This window comes from Corythoichthys intestinalis, chromosome 15 (genome assembly GCF_030265065.1).
Source record: "Corythoichthys intestinalis isolate RoL2023-P3 chromosome 15, ASM3026506v1, whole genome shotgun sequence".
Taxonomy (NCBI): domain Eukaryota; kingdom Metazoa; phylum Chordata; class Actinopteri; order Syngnathiformes; family Syngnathidae; genus Corythoichthys; species Corythoichthys intestinalis.
In genome coordinates, this window is record NC_080409.1 from 9,739,886 (window position 1) to 9,756,842 (window position 16,957).

Here is a 16,957-nt window from a genome sequence, read left to right on the forward strand (position 1 = left end):
GTTAAGGTTTACCCATGTTGACAATTACAGGCCTCTCTAATATTTTCAAGTAGGGGGAACTTGCACAATTAGTGGTTGACTAAATACTTATTTGCCCCACTGTATATACATATACCACATTGCAAGAACTTGTGGCATGGCTGTATGCAGTCTTATACCAACTTATAATCATAAGCATTTATTTTATCATGCTTATCTGACAAGTTCAACTTTAGTATATTAAAAAAAATAAAAAAATAGAATTCTTAATCTTGCTCTTGTACTGGATCTCATTAGTTTGCGGTACACTTCAAAATTGGCCCATTTTGTTGTTTACTTTTCCAGTCTTTTGAGCGAGTGTTTGAATTGTGGTTTCTTGACTTTTCACCTGACTCTCCTCAGACTCGAGAGCAGGAGGAACTGGAGGAGCTGCTCCTGCTGGAGCAGCAGGGCAACGAGCAGCGAAGATTGGATGTGCTGCAGGAGGAGCAGAGGCAGCTGCTGGCCAAAAAGAAGAACAAGCAGGCTCTGCTGGATGAACTGGTGAGAAGTAGACGTGTCGCACCAACAGTCCGCCTACAGAATGCCGTGTCTGTCTTGTTGTGAAAATATAATTCCTTAAGAGGCGCCACGTTATTATGTACGATACGTTCCATGCTGACACACACACATACAGCCTGAGGGTTCACGGCTGATCATTAAGAGCTTATTAGCCGTCATTGTGCTGCTAGGTGCATTGTTCTCATTCTGTGATTCCAAAGCCTCTTGGCTCCATTGTGCTGAGCTGCAGGCTTTGGATGTGATTGTTCTTGCAGTGCGGCCCGTTCAAGCACAATCGCAGATAGCAGGTTAAGCTGTGTGTTTGTTTGTTTAAGGCACGGGGCCCATCCACTGTAGGCAGATGAGATCAGTGCTCGCCCCCCTGGGGGAACACTCCTGGGTCCTGACATCTGTACATCCCAGCACCTCCAAAACATTGCTCACGCATACATCCAAACTATCAAAATGAACGGGAAAGCCTTTTTTGGTGGTTTGTCAACTTGTGGATGAAATTCACAGGATGAAATCTACATCAACTAAGAATATTTGTGGTATTATTTTTGCATTTAAAATGTTTATCCATAAGTCTTTGATGTATGCACTAGAAGTCGACTGTTGTATCGGCCTGATATATGGACATTTTTCCAAGATCAACCATCAGCTGCTAAACAAAATATAAATAGGCCGATGAAAAAGAGGATTTTGATCAGGCATCTGTGTGGGCAACTGTGCCCGCCGCTGACTGACAGACGGACCCTGCAACAGCTTGAAGGCAGGTTGACACAGGAAACTTCAGGCATTCCTGTTTTGTAAATATTATTAAGATTTTTTTTTCTCTTGCATGAGAAAATATCTAATGTTGCTTTAGCCTCTTAAGGTGTTTACTGATTGATCATTACTCTCTAAATGTAACATGTAGCGTTAGCATAGCATTCATGTTATCATTAGCATGGTGAGCATTCGCTTCAACTCTCACTTGTTTACATATCTTCGTGACGTCCTGGTGGGTTAAATTATTTAAAAATAATGTACTGTTCTGGCTGAGTGTGTATAATCATAAAAACAAGTGCTGCGTTCGATGGTTTGGTAGCACGAGACCAAATTAATCCTTTAATTCTCAGGTCATCGTTGTAATTTTGAAGCAGTGGAAGCAAATTTTTAAAAATTGCCTTTATGATTTACGTGCTTTAAAAAAAAAAAAAAAAAAAAATATATATATATATATATATATATATATATATATATATATATATATATATATATATATATATATATATATATACACATATGTTGGCCTCAAACATCAGCTTACAAACATCGGCTATCGGATATCTGCAATTGGCTGAATTTTTTTTTAGATATCTGTATGGGCATCAGCATTTGAAAATTCCATATCGTTCGACCTCTAGTATGCACCACCGGTTGGTTCTTCATGTACGCCTGAACTACCTATGATATTTTGAGAGTTATTCAAGCATACGCGTTTCTGATGCGTTGTTTGGGAGATGATCTTAGGCATTTTCAATAAACAATGCGAACTCATGTGTGACTTTGAAAACACCCTTCATAATCGATATGCTCCCGCCAAGAATTGATACAGTATTTTGTTTTAAAAAGGTGTCACAGAGTCTCCGCCTAGTTTCCACTGGGCAGAAATACTTTTCTAACCCACTTCCACTTAAGACTTGCTACTGTTTTTACATTTTTGGTGCTGATTCTATGGGCCAAACACTCGTTGCTTTACGTTTGTGCTCGTACAAGCATCCGCGCCATGCACGAGCTGCAGTTATGCTGAAGGCTGGAGGTGGCAGTCACGATTAAAAAAAGTGATAAACTCCGAATAGTTCTTTTAACAAGATCTAAGACCTTTGACAGCACTTCATTCCGATCCAGCTGTCTTTATCCAAGACAACAAAATGTTATAAGAATCCACATAAGCACAACGCAATTACGACCAGATCCGAAGAAGTTTGACAGAGAGACTGTAATCCTCCGAACATATTCATTACCATAGTCCTTGGTACATTAAAATTGCTGCCAAATGTAAAAATGGATAGGATCCAGATGTAAGTGCATTGAACATTGCATTATAAGCTGTGGCTCTGCTTTCCAGCTTCTTCAAGTTAAACTGAAAGAAAACTGCGATTAAATATAACAAACACACAAAGGTGAAACTTAGTTGTATTAACTTTACAGCAATAGAAATGTTTTATGAATTATTAAAGTTTTTTTTTTATTTTTATTTCATGCTACTTTTCATGTAAGGAGCTTCACAAACATTTAATCATGACGTCCTTGGATGAATGCAAGTCTCTCATGTAGAGTTGTCCGATAAATATCGGCCAATAAAAGCATTTGAAAATGATTTGTTAACGGAGGGAAAGACCCTAATCACTTGTGGTGCAAAAATTAAATGAACAGTATATGATTGAGAAGTAATGAACGATGAACTCATTACATATAACTACTGCGCTGCCAGAAAGAAATAGTCACTAGGAAAAGTAATAAAATACAAAAATTTGATTTTATTGACAATACATTGTCTGGACTAGTCTGTGCCTTTCGCCTGTCTATATCTGTAATGCTTTGTCGTCACCTAGCGGCGTTTCGGGGCTTATTTGTGAATTATTCCCTTTATTTTATTATGGATATTTTGGCTATTTTTTTCCATGTATATGGGAAATTATTGTTACACTTATCATTATTAAAGCATCCAGTGGGGCATCACAATACAATTTGTCCATGACCGCATACAGGTGTATTGGTATCAGTTTGATATCAGATTTTTGGAGTTGGAAAATATCGGTATATCGGTTATCGGTTGAAAAAGTCTTTGTCGGACAACTCTACTCTCATGAGAAATGACTTTCTATATTTCCAAGAATCTTACAATTACCATAGCAATGAAAGCATAACCCACTCGATAAAGATCCCAGGTCATGTCAATACTGGAAGCCAGGACATTACTTTGCGATTATCTGTAAATGAAATCTGTCCTTATGTCTCTTACCAAACCATGAAAAATTTCCTACATCATCAGTCAATGAACAACGTGTCCAAGTTTGTGCTGTTCTGTACTAAAATACACTTGAGCGGAAAAAGGTTCGACCTGTGGCTAATGAAGTCAAGGTGGTGCAGCGCTCTTGATGTAACCTTTGTTATTTTTTTCAGGAAAAGTCTCAGCTTCCAGCCGCCGTCTTGCTTGCCCAACACAAGGCCCGTGTTTCCCAGCTGGAGACGGAAATCGAGCTGCAGAAACACATGGTCAAAACCACCAATATTTTTTCAACGGGAATTCAGATGGTGAGTCAGACGACATTTCTGTTATTTACTTCTAAGATCGAACTTGGATGAATGAATAAGATAGGATAATTCTTTATTGGTCCCTCATAGGGGAAATTCGGGTGTTACAGAAGTACAAGCATGCCGTCAGAAGTACAAAGTAGAAAAAAATATAGTAAAAAAAAAAAAAAGGTATATCCAACTAATGTAAATACAAGTGGAATCTAAAGTGACTTAGTGAAGTTAAGTGATAAAGATAAAACAACTTCCAGTCATGTAACGTAAATATAAGTAATATAACGACTTAAATCTCATCGTTCGACTACTTTTTTCTCCTGGTATTACTTTGATCTTGCCAAAAGTAGTTTTAACTTCCAGTTCACGTAACGTAAAAATAAGCAAAAAAACAACTTTAATCTCGTAATATTATGATTTTAATCCTATAACTCATTCACTCCCAGCCATTTTCACCGGAGCAAGGCCCTTCACTCCCGGCCGTTTTATTGGATTTTGACTGATTTAACATGGCCCACAGAAAATTCTGTTCTATTGCTATATAAACATGGAACCCACCAAAAGAAAGATTACTCTCTTTTTTCAGCAGGAAAAAAAGTTAGTTCATATCTTTTTCCATTCATTAGAAATCAGCATTAAAAAATGGCTTAGTTTGAGCAATTTTCCAATTTCTGATGAAAAAACAGAATTTGAGCTTTTTGTAAAAGCATACATTTCAAACATAACTTTGACTTTAACACAGCTATTATTCGCTTTTGTGACATCCCAAAAATCTGAATAATGTTTTCGTTCTACAAAATAACATCAACAACAAGACAAATAGAGCTTTCGATTAAAGATGCACCGATACCGATACTAGTATCGGCAGGGGGCGCCGATCCGGCCCAAAATGGTGGTATCGGTATCGGCGAGTACCAACAAAGACGCCGCCGATACCATTTACCGGTCCATTATTATAACATCGACCGCAGCCTTTTTTTTTTTCTCCTGGCGCTCACTACACTTTGTCTCTGTGTTGTGTGATGACACGTGAACACCAAACAGCTATCGCTATTGGCCTGCTCCAGACCAATGAGAACGGGCCAATAGCCACTTCTGACCAATGACATGGCCGACATGGCGGCATGGCGGTGGTCGGGAAATATTTCAAAATAGAAATCCCGTCAATTAAAATCAGTGGCTGCGTGCAAGATTTGCGGCCTGAAAGTTTCGAGATGTGGAGTTAAATCGGCCAGTTTCAATACCTCGAACCTGATAAAACATGTGAAGACGAAACGTGAATGAACACAACGGGTTTGAGCCTGCAAGAGCAGGACTGCTATCCAGAGGAAGGGCGCTGGACAGGTGCAACAATCTCTGGTCAGTTCACTACGTCTACTTTACTTTTATTGTCTTTTACTGAAAGAAATGCTGCAGTAATTTGGGAACTGTTTCCAAAGTAGAGTTGCCACCTCTCAGAAATAGAAATAAAGGACCCACCCCCTCCCGAAAAAACGAGGCTAATAGAGAGACGGGATGCTGTGGTCAATTGTTATTACTTATAATTGTGAGCGTCCGCAAATGCGGAAACAAGGTTGGACCTCGAAGCGGACAACAAGCGGGGGATAAGTACAAGGGTTTAATGATTGCAAACAAAAAATAACACGCGATCGCGGGATAGTAGAAATAACAAAAGGAGTCCGTGACAGCAGGTCGACGGAGCTCAATACTACAAATTCGAAGATTAATTAAGACGATAGGCAGCGAGCCAAAAAGCCCAAATAAAAACACTCAAATACCTGCACAGGGTAGAGGTTACAAACGAGTACAGCACACTAACAGAAAAAAACCAATGCAGGGGCGTAACAAGCAAATGTAGCGAGCGAGATGTCAAATGGCAATTAGCAAAGCAAATATCTCGGCAGCCTTCTCTGAGCTCACCCGTGCTTAAATGCTGCGTTGATGAGCCCGCATTGGACTCAGGTGCGACGTCAGGAACGCCCCCACTAACAGCCCAGCAACAAAACACAATCTAACCAGCAGCAGAATGTGACAATAATTTCATGAAAGTTGCAGTTTGGCCTTTGAGAGGTTTAAAAAGAGTTTACTCAGTTCATTCAGAGTTTATTATTATGAACTTATTTTTACTTTCTTACTGTTGGGCTAGTATTATACTTTGTACTAGTCTTTTTCCTATTTTGCAAAGGTAAGCAACAGCATGACAAAGCCTTGATAGCAATGATTTCACATCCAATTATGTAACTCTTTTGGGGGGGGGGGGGGATTATATATATATATATATATATATATATATATATATAATATTTATTAGGGCTGTCAAAATTATCTCGTTAACGGGCGTTAATTATTTTTTTAAATTAATCACGTTAAAATATTTGACGCAATTAACGCACTAGGCCCGCTCAGACAGATTTAAATGTCAGTACAGTGAAAGGCCAACTTGTTAATTGTGTTTTATGGAGGTTTTCCGCCCTCTGCTGGCGCTTGGATGTGACTTGCATATGTTATGTGGCGTAATGTCGCCCTCTGCTGGCGATTCAGTGCAGCTGATTATTTGGGTTTCGGCGCGCTTTTCTGACGTGATTATATGTCGACGCGAACTCACACTAATAGACAGTGCTATTCAGACCAGCTAACGTCCGCATCCAGTATTCAGTGGCAGTTCTCATAGCCCCATCACACTGTTTGTGTCTAATACATGCATCGCTTGTGAGTTATATTCCTCCTTTGTTTATATTCATGAGCATTAGATAGTTATTGATGATGTGTATTTGAATTTGTTCACATATATGGTGAAATGCAGTTACATTGTTAGATGCTTGTGAGCTAATTGGCTAGTGCTACTGCTCAAATGGACACGTGTGTGTACATTTTATGTTATTTTGTGATTTATGCAAGTAATTGACACATTGCCTTGTTATTTTCAGTTTTACAAAAATACAAGAAACGTGCTCCTGTCAAAAAGAGATGACTTCAGTAAAGCCCATGCAACTTTGCCACACCGTCTGATTTCTTTTTGGAACTTATGTTCGCTATCTGTCAATTTGTGTACTCACACACATTGAGGACAGAATAGGGCTACTAGTTTATTTTTTGATTGAAAATTTTACAAATTTTATTAAAATGAAAACATTAAGAGGCGTTTTAATATAACATTTCTATAACTTGTACTAATATTCATCTTTTAAGAACTACAAGTCTTTCTATCCATGGATCACTTTAACAGAATGTTAATAATGTTAATGCCATCTTGTTGATTTATTGTTATAATAAACAAATACAGTCCTTATGTACCGTATGTTGAATGTATATATCCATCTTGTCTTATCTTTCCATTCCAACAATAATTTACAGAAAAATATGGCATATTTTATAGATGGTTTGAATTGCGATTAATTGCGATTAATTACGATTAATTAATTTTAAAGCTGTAATTAACTCGATTAAAAATTTTAATCGTTTGACAGCCCTAATATATATATATATATATAATCGGGGTGGTGTCGGTATGGTATCGGTATCGGCCGATACTGCACAGCCAGGTATCGGTATCGGGGCCAAAAAATGATATCGGTGCAACACTACTTTCGATCGCAAAGTAACAATTTATTTACACATAACTAAACTATTGAACTGTTGAACTATTTGCGCACATAACAACGGGGAAGGCTCTCGGCTGCTCCCGGTTGAATGAGGTGGCTCTCAGTAATCCAATGAGTCCGGATCAAGATCGGTCTCACTTTCATCATTTTCATCGTTGGTTTCAACCTCGGGCTCAGGAGTAACGCAACGTGAGCTCCGCAGAACGCGTGTGGAACCTGACGCTGGTGTGGCCGTCACCGTCTGTCTCATCAAGATAGATTTTTTGGAATCCTTCTTTGACGATGGTTTTGTTTTCTTTTCAAAACATTCCTCCAATCTCGTTTGCCTTTTTTTCCCGATCGTTCTCCACATTTTTCTCAAATTCTCACGCGTCTTCACAAGATACCTCCAACTTCCGTTTCCTGACTATTTTTCTTCACTTCCTTTCTTGGCCCGAGATGAGTTCTTACAAAATACGCTACTGCCATCCAGTGGCCAATTTTATTGCTTTAAAATGAGTTTTGAGGATTGTGCATTGCAGTTTAGGTGCAATAGAACCTAGATAGGCCTCTTGTCAAAAAAAAAAAAAAAAAAAAAAAAAAAGAAACGTTAAAGACGTATAAATACATTTTTGGGACACTGAAACAATTAAAAATAGAACGTATTTATGCGTTTTTGGCAGCTAAGAGTCAATATTACAATAATAACTAATTATTATGACTCTGCTCTCAATGTATTTCTTGTTGTTGTTAGTTCTTCTCCTCGTCTGTCCGCTTCCTTCCTTTCTGTCCCCTGATAACCCCTTCCTGCTCGCTGATTTCTCTTAATAAACAAAACCTAATCAACAACCACACTGGGAGTATATCAAACTCCCATGCAATACATTAAAACTGTTTGGACCAGTGATGCTCAAGCACCAGGCCGGGGACCAGTACTGGTCCATGCCACATTTGTCACCGGGCCGCAGGTAGATAATAAATCATTTGTTAACGACCACAATCTGGCCTGGGCCTCTTTACACATCAATATGCCTGTCTACTCTATTAACTAATCCAAGTTTGTCTACAATGCCATCTAGTGGTTGGCTGCCATTACTGGGGTGCTTGCACACCTACAGTAGCCCAGTGTCAGTCAATGTAAACAGTAACGTCAGCTGCTGTTGGTTGTGTGCTGCGGGCAGCGACGTCTTTGGACAGCTTTTTTACGGGGAAAAAGCCACTTGCTGAGCCACAAGAGGAGCCTACAACCAAGTCCATTCTGCATAGTGTGTGGCTAAAAGCTAGCAAACAAGGCAACCAAAGCGAGCACTGAGAGCATCATACCTCTTGCCGAACTGTATTGCTAAAGCCAAGAAACCTTTCGCGATTTTGAACTTATTATGCGGACTGACGGGGCGTACCAACTCTTTCAATAACAGAAGTGTCCCAACATCTGTCTCTTCACCCCCTACCAATGTTCCCTCTAAGTTGCACGCGTGCGCAATCGCACACTGCTTGCACATAGTCAGCGCACACGAAAATCTTTGCAGCGTACAAAATAAAATTCAACAGAAACGTATTGTAGCGTCACTACGACTACTGTCGGCGCCGCAGTGATGTGTCAGCGCGACACTCCTATTGGTGCATTCGATACGGCAACGCGACGCCCCCATTGGTGGGTTACTACACCACGATTGTATATACTAGTGGTTGTAAGGTGCAAGACCTGGGTGGATGCGAAGAAAAATTCAAAGTCAGCTAGATTCCTGTGCTGATTTACTGACGCAGCATGCCACTGCCAATTTTTGCAAGCATTATACTATTAATTAATATCAAATATTCGAACTGATATAATCTAGTTAATTAGACCAACAAAATTGTTTTCTGTGCCGTTTTGCAATGCAACTCCATGAGCAGCAGGTGTCCAGCCAAAAATACAATACAGTTCACTTCATTTACGCTACGCTGCCAATCATAGCAGTGACAGTGTTCCGCATGTGTGCCCTGCCCAAACGCGCTAGCTAGCTAACAACAGTGCAGCGGAGTTAAGAGAAACAAATGCTAACCCGAAAAGGATAGCGAAAGGAACAGGCGGAGGTACTACACCCATCAAGCCAAAGTAAAAAAAGAAGCCAAATATAATAAAAGTAAACTAATGAAAATTGCTGCTATAGTTTCATTCTTTTAATAAGACATGTAACTTGCTATGATCTAAGGTTTTGAACTGGTGTGTGGCCACAGTGTACACATCTGACGTTGCTCACAGTGTGCTCAGGGAGCTTGTGTGTCTGCTCAGACACTTGAAAATTGGAGGTAACATTACTCCCTACAAAGACACATATATTGGAGCATTATCACCACCTACTGTTCTGGAGGACGGAAGTCCATTATCACCTAAAGCTCAAGTTTGTGTTGTCAACTGTTTAGACGGCGACGACGGCGGAGCGTTTTCAAGACTTCCAAACTGGAAGGCGTTTATCAATTGTTTGCGTTTTCAGCCCCCCAAAACGCCGTCGCCGTATAAACGATATGGCTCTCCAGAAAGGTTTTTGCTTTGTCAGCACCAGTGTTGTGTAAACGGTCCCTAAGACAATCTAACAAAATCCAGTGTAAGACAGAAAAAAAATGTTGGCTATAAATTTTAGAGGCTGTCACTCCCTTTTTTGGTTCTCCTGTACTGTAAATGAAGAGCCGCAGTCCTTCCATCATATCATCACGTTTCGAGAGACTTTCTTAGCTTTCCATGCCTGCAGAGACCTTCCATTTTGCTGCTGTTCTAGTTTCCAGTCATTTGTTTTCATTTTACTGTGATGAGACCGGCAGTGTTATCAACTGAACCCCTCCCCAACAACCCTCATGAGGAGTGCTGCTATTTCCACTGTTGCGTGATTCATGGGAGAGATATCTGCAAGGATGTCACCTATACACTTCTGCTGGATCCACGCTATCTTATGATCAAGTCCTTGTTTCAGTGGAGCTCATCACATGATCTCATACCTCGTTTGTTCGTCCTCACCGAGATCAAAAGGCCCAAAATCTCTGCACCTTTTTGTGCTTACTGCACAACTTGCTGATGGCAAGAAAAATGGCATTACTCTACTGCTTTTGGTTTCTTCTGCGGTCACACCCCCACCCCCTTCATTTTTTTTCACTCTACCATCCCTACGCTCTCTTCGTACATATGCTCCACTCAGCTGCAAGTTGGGAGAACATGTGGGTTTGAATTTTCCTTCACTTTGGAGTCCAAAAGAATGACTTGTGTTTGACTTGGTAAGATTTCAGCACAGAGCGGCAAATTCTTGCAGATTGCTGGAATTCATTTATCTGCTAGGTTGCGGTCCCTTGTTCCGAGATGACTTTGAGTCGTAGGAAATGCATCAGCAAAGCTTCTCTGTCTTTGGAGCGCTGACAGCGATGTGGCTTATAGTCTTTGACGTAAGTAACTATGGGACACCTCATCATTACAACCATACAAATTAAGTGTGGAAGAATTTCATAGAGCTGTTATGACTAGAGTCCACCAGTGCCCTTTTAATTTTCATCTTTGTCGAAAGACAAAGGTTTCAGTCATTTCAAAATGGGTTAGTCTTCGTCCCGTTTTAGTCGACGATTACTTAGTTTTCATCTGCAAAAATTCCAAGGGCTATGTCTTTAAAAAAAAAAACATTTTCCAACAATTTTGACAGCATACAGTTGTGTTCAAAAGTTTACATACACTTGCGAAGAACATAATGTCATGGCTCTCTTGAGTTTCCAGTTATTTCTACAGCTCTGATTTTTCTCCGATAGAGTGATTGGAACAGATACTTCTTTGTCACAAAAAACATTCATGAAGTTTGGTTCTTTTATGACTTTATTATGGGTTAACAGAAAAAGTGATCAAATCTACTGGGTCAAAAATATACATACATGGATCTGAAAAAGCAAATCATTGACTTGAACAAGTCAGGAAAGTCACTTGGAGCCATTTCAAAGTAGCTGCAGGTCCCAAGAGCAACATTGCAAACAATTGTTTGTAAGTAAAAAGTGCATGGCCCTGTTTTGTCACTGCCACGATCAGGAAGAAAACGCAAGCTATCACGTGCTGCTGAGAGAAAATTGGTCAGGAGGGTGAAGATTCAACCGAGAATCACCAAAAAGCAGATCTACCAAGAATTAGAAGCTGCTGGAACACAGGTGTCAGTGTCCACAGTCAAGCGTGTTTTGCATCTCCATGGACTGAGAGGCTGCCGTGCAAGAAGGAAGCCCTTGCTCCAAAAGCGGCACCTTAAGGCTCGACTGAAGTTTGCTGCTGTTCACATGGACAAAGATGTGACCTTCTGGAGGAAAGTTCTGTGGTCAGACGAAACAAAAATCGAGCTGTTTGGCCACGATGCCCAGCAATATGTTTGGAGGAGAAAAGGTGAGGCCTTTAACCCCAAGTACACCATGCCTACCGTCAAGCACGGTGGTGGTAGTATTATGCTGTGGGGCTGTTTTGCTGCCAATGGAACTGGTGCTTTACAGAGAGTAAATCGGATAATGAAGAAGGAGGATTACCTTCAAATTCTTCAAGATAACCTAACGTCATCAGCCCGAAGATTGGGTCTTGGGCGCAGTTGGGTGTTCCAACAGGACAATGACCCCAAACACACATCAAAAAGTGGTAATGGAATGGCTAAATCAGGCTAGAATTAAGGTTTTCGAATGGCCTTCCCAAAGTCCTGACTTAAACCACATTGAGAACTTGTGGACAATGCTGAAGAAACAAGTCCATGTCAGAAAGCCATCAAATTTAACTGAACTGCACCATTTCTGTCAAGAGGAGTGGTCAAAGATTCAACCAGAAGCTTGCCAGAAGCTTGTGGATGGCTACCAAAAGCGCCTAATTGAAATGAAAATGGCCAAGGGACATGTTACCAAATATTAGCGCTGCTGTATGTATATTTTTGACCCAGCAGATTTGATCACTTTTTTCTGTTCACCCATAATAAAGTCATAAAAGAACCAAACATCATGAATGTTTTTTGTGACAAAGAAGTATCTGTTCCAATCACTCTATCAGAGAAAAATCAGAGTTGTAGAAATAACTGGAAACTCAAGAGAGCCATGACATTATGTTCTTCACAAGTGTATGTAAACGTTTGACCACAACTGTATGTTTTGAAAAATGTATGCAAACTATTATAATCTTATTATGATTAAATGTATTTCAGGCTTTCTAAACCGAGGCCGATTGTGGGCAACCAGCCGTTTATGAAGATGTAAATAATATATGATCGAATACATGAGAAGAACTGTGTGAAAAAGCACGACATAGCACAGGCATAGATAAAAGGAGCGACAAGGTTCCATCGATGTCGGTGGACAATGGTAGTGAAGCTCAAGTATGACAATATTAGGACAGACAGTATGACGTATGACCAGGGTAGACCACTCGGTGGTAAATAGAGTTTGAATTGGCTCGTCTGACAAGGCCAGGAACCGTGGGCTCATCAGGTATGGCACCAAGAAACTCATTCAGTTTCCTTTTAAAGGCTTCCACTGGATCAATGAGGTGGTCGAATTAATCAAAACATGCTCCATACCAGCACTAAATCAGGAGCAGTTCTGTCGAAACTACTACCATTTTTAAAAACGAGATGTCAACTGCTACCAAGTTATGTCCAAACCACCAAACGCAACACTTCTTCCTATGACTCAGCAGCAAAACAGTACATTATTTTCAATTAATTATACCGACCTAGACGCCATGGGCTGTAATGATTGCCACATTGACGCTAATGATAACACAAATGCTCTGCTAACGTAACATTTAGAGTGTGATGCTTATTTAGCGCATACCTTAAAGGCTAAAGCAGTGCTTCTCAATTATTTTCTGTTAATCTCACCCCCCAGGAAGAGATAAATGTTTCGCGCCCCCCCAACTCTGCTGCCACTGTAAATAGTTTCATTTGTCTATATATTATTGTTTTAAGTACACCTCTGCATATCATTATGTCCTTTTTAATGTAAAAGAAAAAGTAATATGGATCAACTTACAATAAAGTATAACTTTATTAACATTGTTTTGTTTGTAACAGAAAAGACTTAACGCGCATCAATTTGGCTGAATAAAAAAAAAAAGTCGTATCCAAACTGTAAAAATACATTCGAGGTACATTTTTGACCATTTGATACTGAAAAATACAACTTAATAAACTCCATAAATAAAAATACATGCAAATTGATCAGCAACATTAACTCATAAGGACAGTATGCCAAAAAATTTGACCTAAAAAACAAAAATTCATAGAACCGAAACGACAGTGTCATTGGTGTCAGGGACGCAGGCAGGTAGGTGTGGACCCAATTGCAGGGAAATAAAAAGCAGCAAGGCAGGTGGAGGAGAACTCAAAACACGTTTTAATAACAACTAACAAAAATCACAAAGTACAAACAAAAGGACTGGTGATCAAAAAGGCAATGTGCAAACCAAAACTTACTTAATCAGAGGGACTGGAACACGAGGGCTTGGACAGGACTTGAAATTGACGTTTGCATAGACAGACATTGACATAGACAATGACGCAACAAGGAGTGACAAGAAACTGGGTCATTATATACGCAGACAAGGGGTAACGAGACGAGGAACAGCTGGGTAACACAGGTGGATGCAGATTGCAGGATACACTGGGAAAACACACACAGGTGAGAGCAATGGGTAATCACAGGGACAAGTCACACAAGGAGAAACCAAACACAAAACCTAACAATTGGACAGAGGGACCGTTTTTATTTTTGATGCAGGCAGCATCAGCTCCTTTGCTATGGTGTGGGGTTATTTTGCAATGAGCAACTAGGTATGCAACCTTATATGATGCTAACAGCGTTTGCCGGTTTATTGATGTAACACTGACAAAGCGTGAAAGTTGTTGGCAATATGCAGCACGTTTTCGCAAAAAAAAAAAAAAAAAAATCAAGCTGCTTATCAAAATTACGGGAGTCGAATGTCTTCAAGTGATGTCTTCATTGATTTGGCTGCCTGCTGTCCGCTGCAAACATTTTAGACACAGTAAACTGGTCTTTTCTCGTCTCCCACTGTATGAAAAGTCAAAGTCGAACGCTACATACGCTTCATATTTCTTCGTCTTAGCTCTTCATATCTCTAGTGCTCTTTGCTGTGTGCTCTTGTTTGGTTAAAAAATACTGCACACACTCTGAAAATGAGCGGGCCACTGCCACCCAACTCAGTGGAATGCAATTACACTTTATTCTAGTAGGCAAAAAAATATGTTCCCCGAGGTCCAATCCGGGGCGCCCTCCACTATTTAAGAAGTACTGGGCTAAAGCAACATTACATATAGACCCCATTCACCTACGTCACACAATCACGTAATCGCTTTTAGAGCTGTCCCGACTAGTCGACATAGTCGACGTCATCGATGACGTAAATCCGTCGACGAGCACAACATCCCGTCGACGGTTAATGAAGGGTTAAAAAAATATATGCGTGGAAAGTTATAATGTCGGATGCTCTGTTTGCAAGCGGGGAAAGCGGCACAAAGCCAAAAAAAAAGCGCACCAGAGTGTCCAAAACATTGACTTATTTCAAAGAAACAAAGGAGAGTACACTCTTCTGTCCTGTCTGTTCAGTGCCAAGCTTGGCTGCGCGTCGGGTGAATAAACAACTCAAGCGCCTTCACGCAGTTTGTAATTTTTTTTTCCCTTCATTTTTTGTACACCAGAGGGTGCTGTCGCCTTACTAAATAATAATGTTTCATTGCCAATGGGCCTATAAGTGCTATTAGTATTGTTCTTAATGCTAATTGAAAGGTTTATTTCATGTTATGGTTTATTTTAATGTATAGAAAATTATATAAGGTTAAAAGGTCATAAATATATACAGTATATACAGTCATTGCACTCAAGGGAGAGATTGTCAATGATAAGGTAATAAGGTAAAGGCAATTCATATAGGCAATTCATTGATATATAAATAAGGTTTAAAAGGAAAAAGGTGAAAAGTTTTTGTTAATTTCTAATTGTGTTGCTTTATTTGTGTGCACCGTAGCTCTTACGGTGTGTTTACATCAAGGATGGAATAAAAGTTGTAAACCATCAGTTTCAATCGGGATGCTACACTAGTTAATTCTATCAGCATTTGAACTCATTGTTTATTTGTGATTTATTATTGTTATTTACGTGTTTATTTGTACTTTAATAATTTGAGTGTTCCAATATGTTTTTTGTGAATTGATAAGCGTCAACAAAAATTTCATTGCTAAATTAGTTAAAAAAAAAAAAAAAAAAAAAAAAAATTATTAGATTAGTCGACTAATCGTAAAAATAGTCGGCTGACTAATCGGGAGAAAATTAGTCGTTTGGGACAGCCCTAATCGCTTTATTGTGCCGCCATATTGTCCGTCATTGTTTGTCCGTATTGTCAATGATCGTAGTTTCTAAAGGTGGATACACTTGCAAATTATGGAAGCCCCGGTGCTTTCAGACGCTGTAAACTCATTGGATGAGTTGCATAAAAGCCGTTATTTGGAAAGGCTTCGGTCAATCCAGTCGCCAGATCCATATTTGATGCCCAAATCGATGTTTTTCAACCCGCTGTCTTCGCAGTCTCTGCCTGACATATCCTACCCGGATATCTACAACTATCTTGTCCATACGAAGTCAGCCTATTCTCACGAACGTTTGAAAAACTGTAAGAGCTTGGAGGCTTATAAATACTTTGTTGCTGGTTGGGTAAAACAGATCCTTGTCCACGAGAATTCGGCAGGAATCTATCTTGTGCTCGGGAAGGCGAGTTACGAAATTTTCCAATTCAAATTATTTATTCTTGCTAACATCTCAGTATGTGGATTGCCATGTCCAAAAATAAATGTTTGATATACGCCGCTGAATGTGAGGTCGTGTGTTCGATCCTATTCCCAAAATGCCTAAAACCCTCTAAATATATAATAAATGCATCTTACCAGATATAAAATGACTACTACATAGTCTGTGGTGATCGTTTGGTGCCCAGTATTGTCGTCTAATGGCAGCAGTCGATCTCGCTATCCTCTTCGGGTCTCTCGGTATACGATAGAACTTCAAGTCTCTCCGTTTATTTTCCGCCACACATGCCTTCACCATTCTGATTAAACAATGTTAATGATTTTTAAATAAGCAGAAGACACTTGAAGCGAGTCTTAAACTCAACCGGACCTTTTTGTCGGAAAACATTCTGTGATTTAGCCGTCCTTCTTGATTTCATTAGCTACCTGTTGCTATACTCCGGACATCTTCGATGTTAACTTTTTTCGATGTAAAAAAAAAATGGCCTTGATGTGAATTTTTTTGCCGGATTCAAAACACTTTTTGGCTTCGACCTCGATTTTTTTTTTTTTTTTTTTTTTTTTTTTGCTTTGACAGAAATCTTCCGTGTCCCTTTAGGGGCACAGTTTTTTTTTTTTTTTTTAAACGTCAACTTTTTTTTTCCTCTCCGTCTTTTTTTCTTCTTCCATGTCACCTTAGGGGCTCCGTAAAATTTAAATGTGTCAACAATTGTCAGGAAGGTTTTTGGGTTCGTTTACTAGGCGGTGATTCCTTAGACAAGCAGAAAAACACGC

At 39.6% G+C, this 16,957-nt stretch overlaps 1 protein-coding gene across 2 annotated transcripts in view; it reads left to right on the forward strand.

Moving 5' to 3' along the window:
- mnat1 (MNAT1 component of CDK activating kinase) overlaps positions 1 to 16,957 on the forward strand; it is a 123,856-nt gene that overhangs the window by 39,907 nt on the left and 66,992 nt on the right. For both annotated transcript variants that reach the window (XM_057859576.1, XM_057859577.1), the window contains exons 5-6: positions 382 to 522; positions 3,691 to 3,822. In XM_057859576.1, the coding sequence (XP_057715559.1) occupies positions 382 to 522; positions 3,691 to 3,822 (273 nt within the window). The remainder of the gene's footprint in view (positions 1 to 381; positions 523 to 3,690; positions 3,823 to 16,957) is intronic.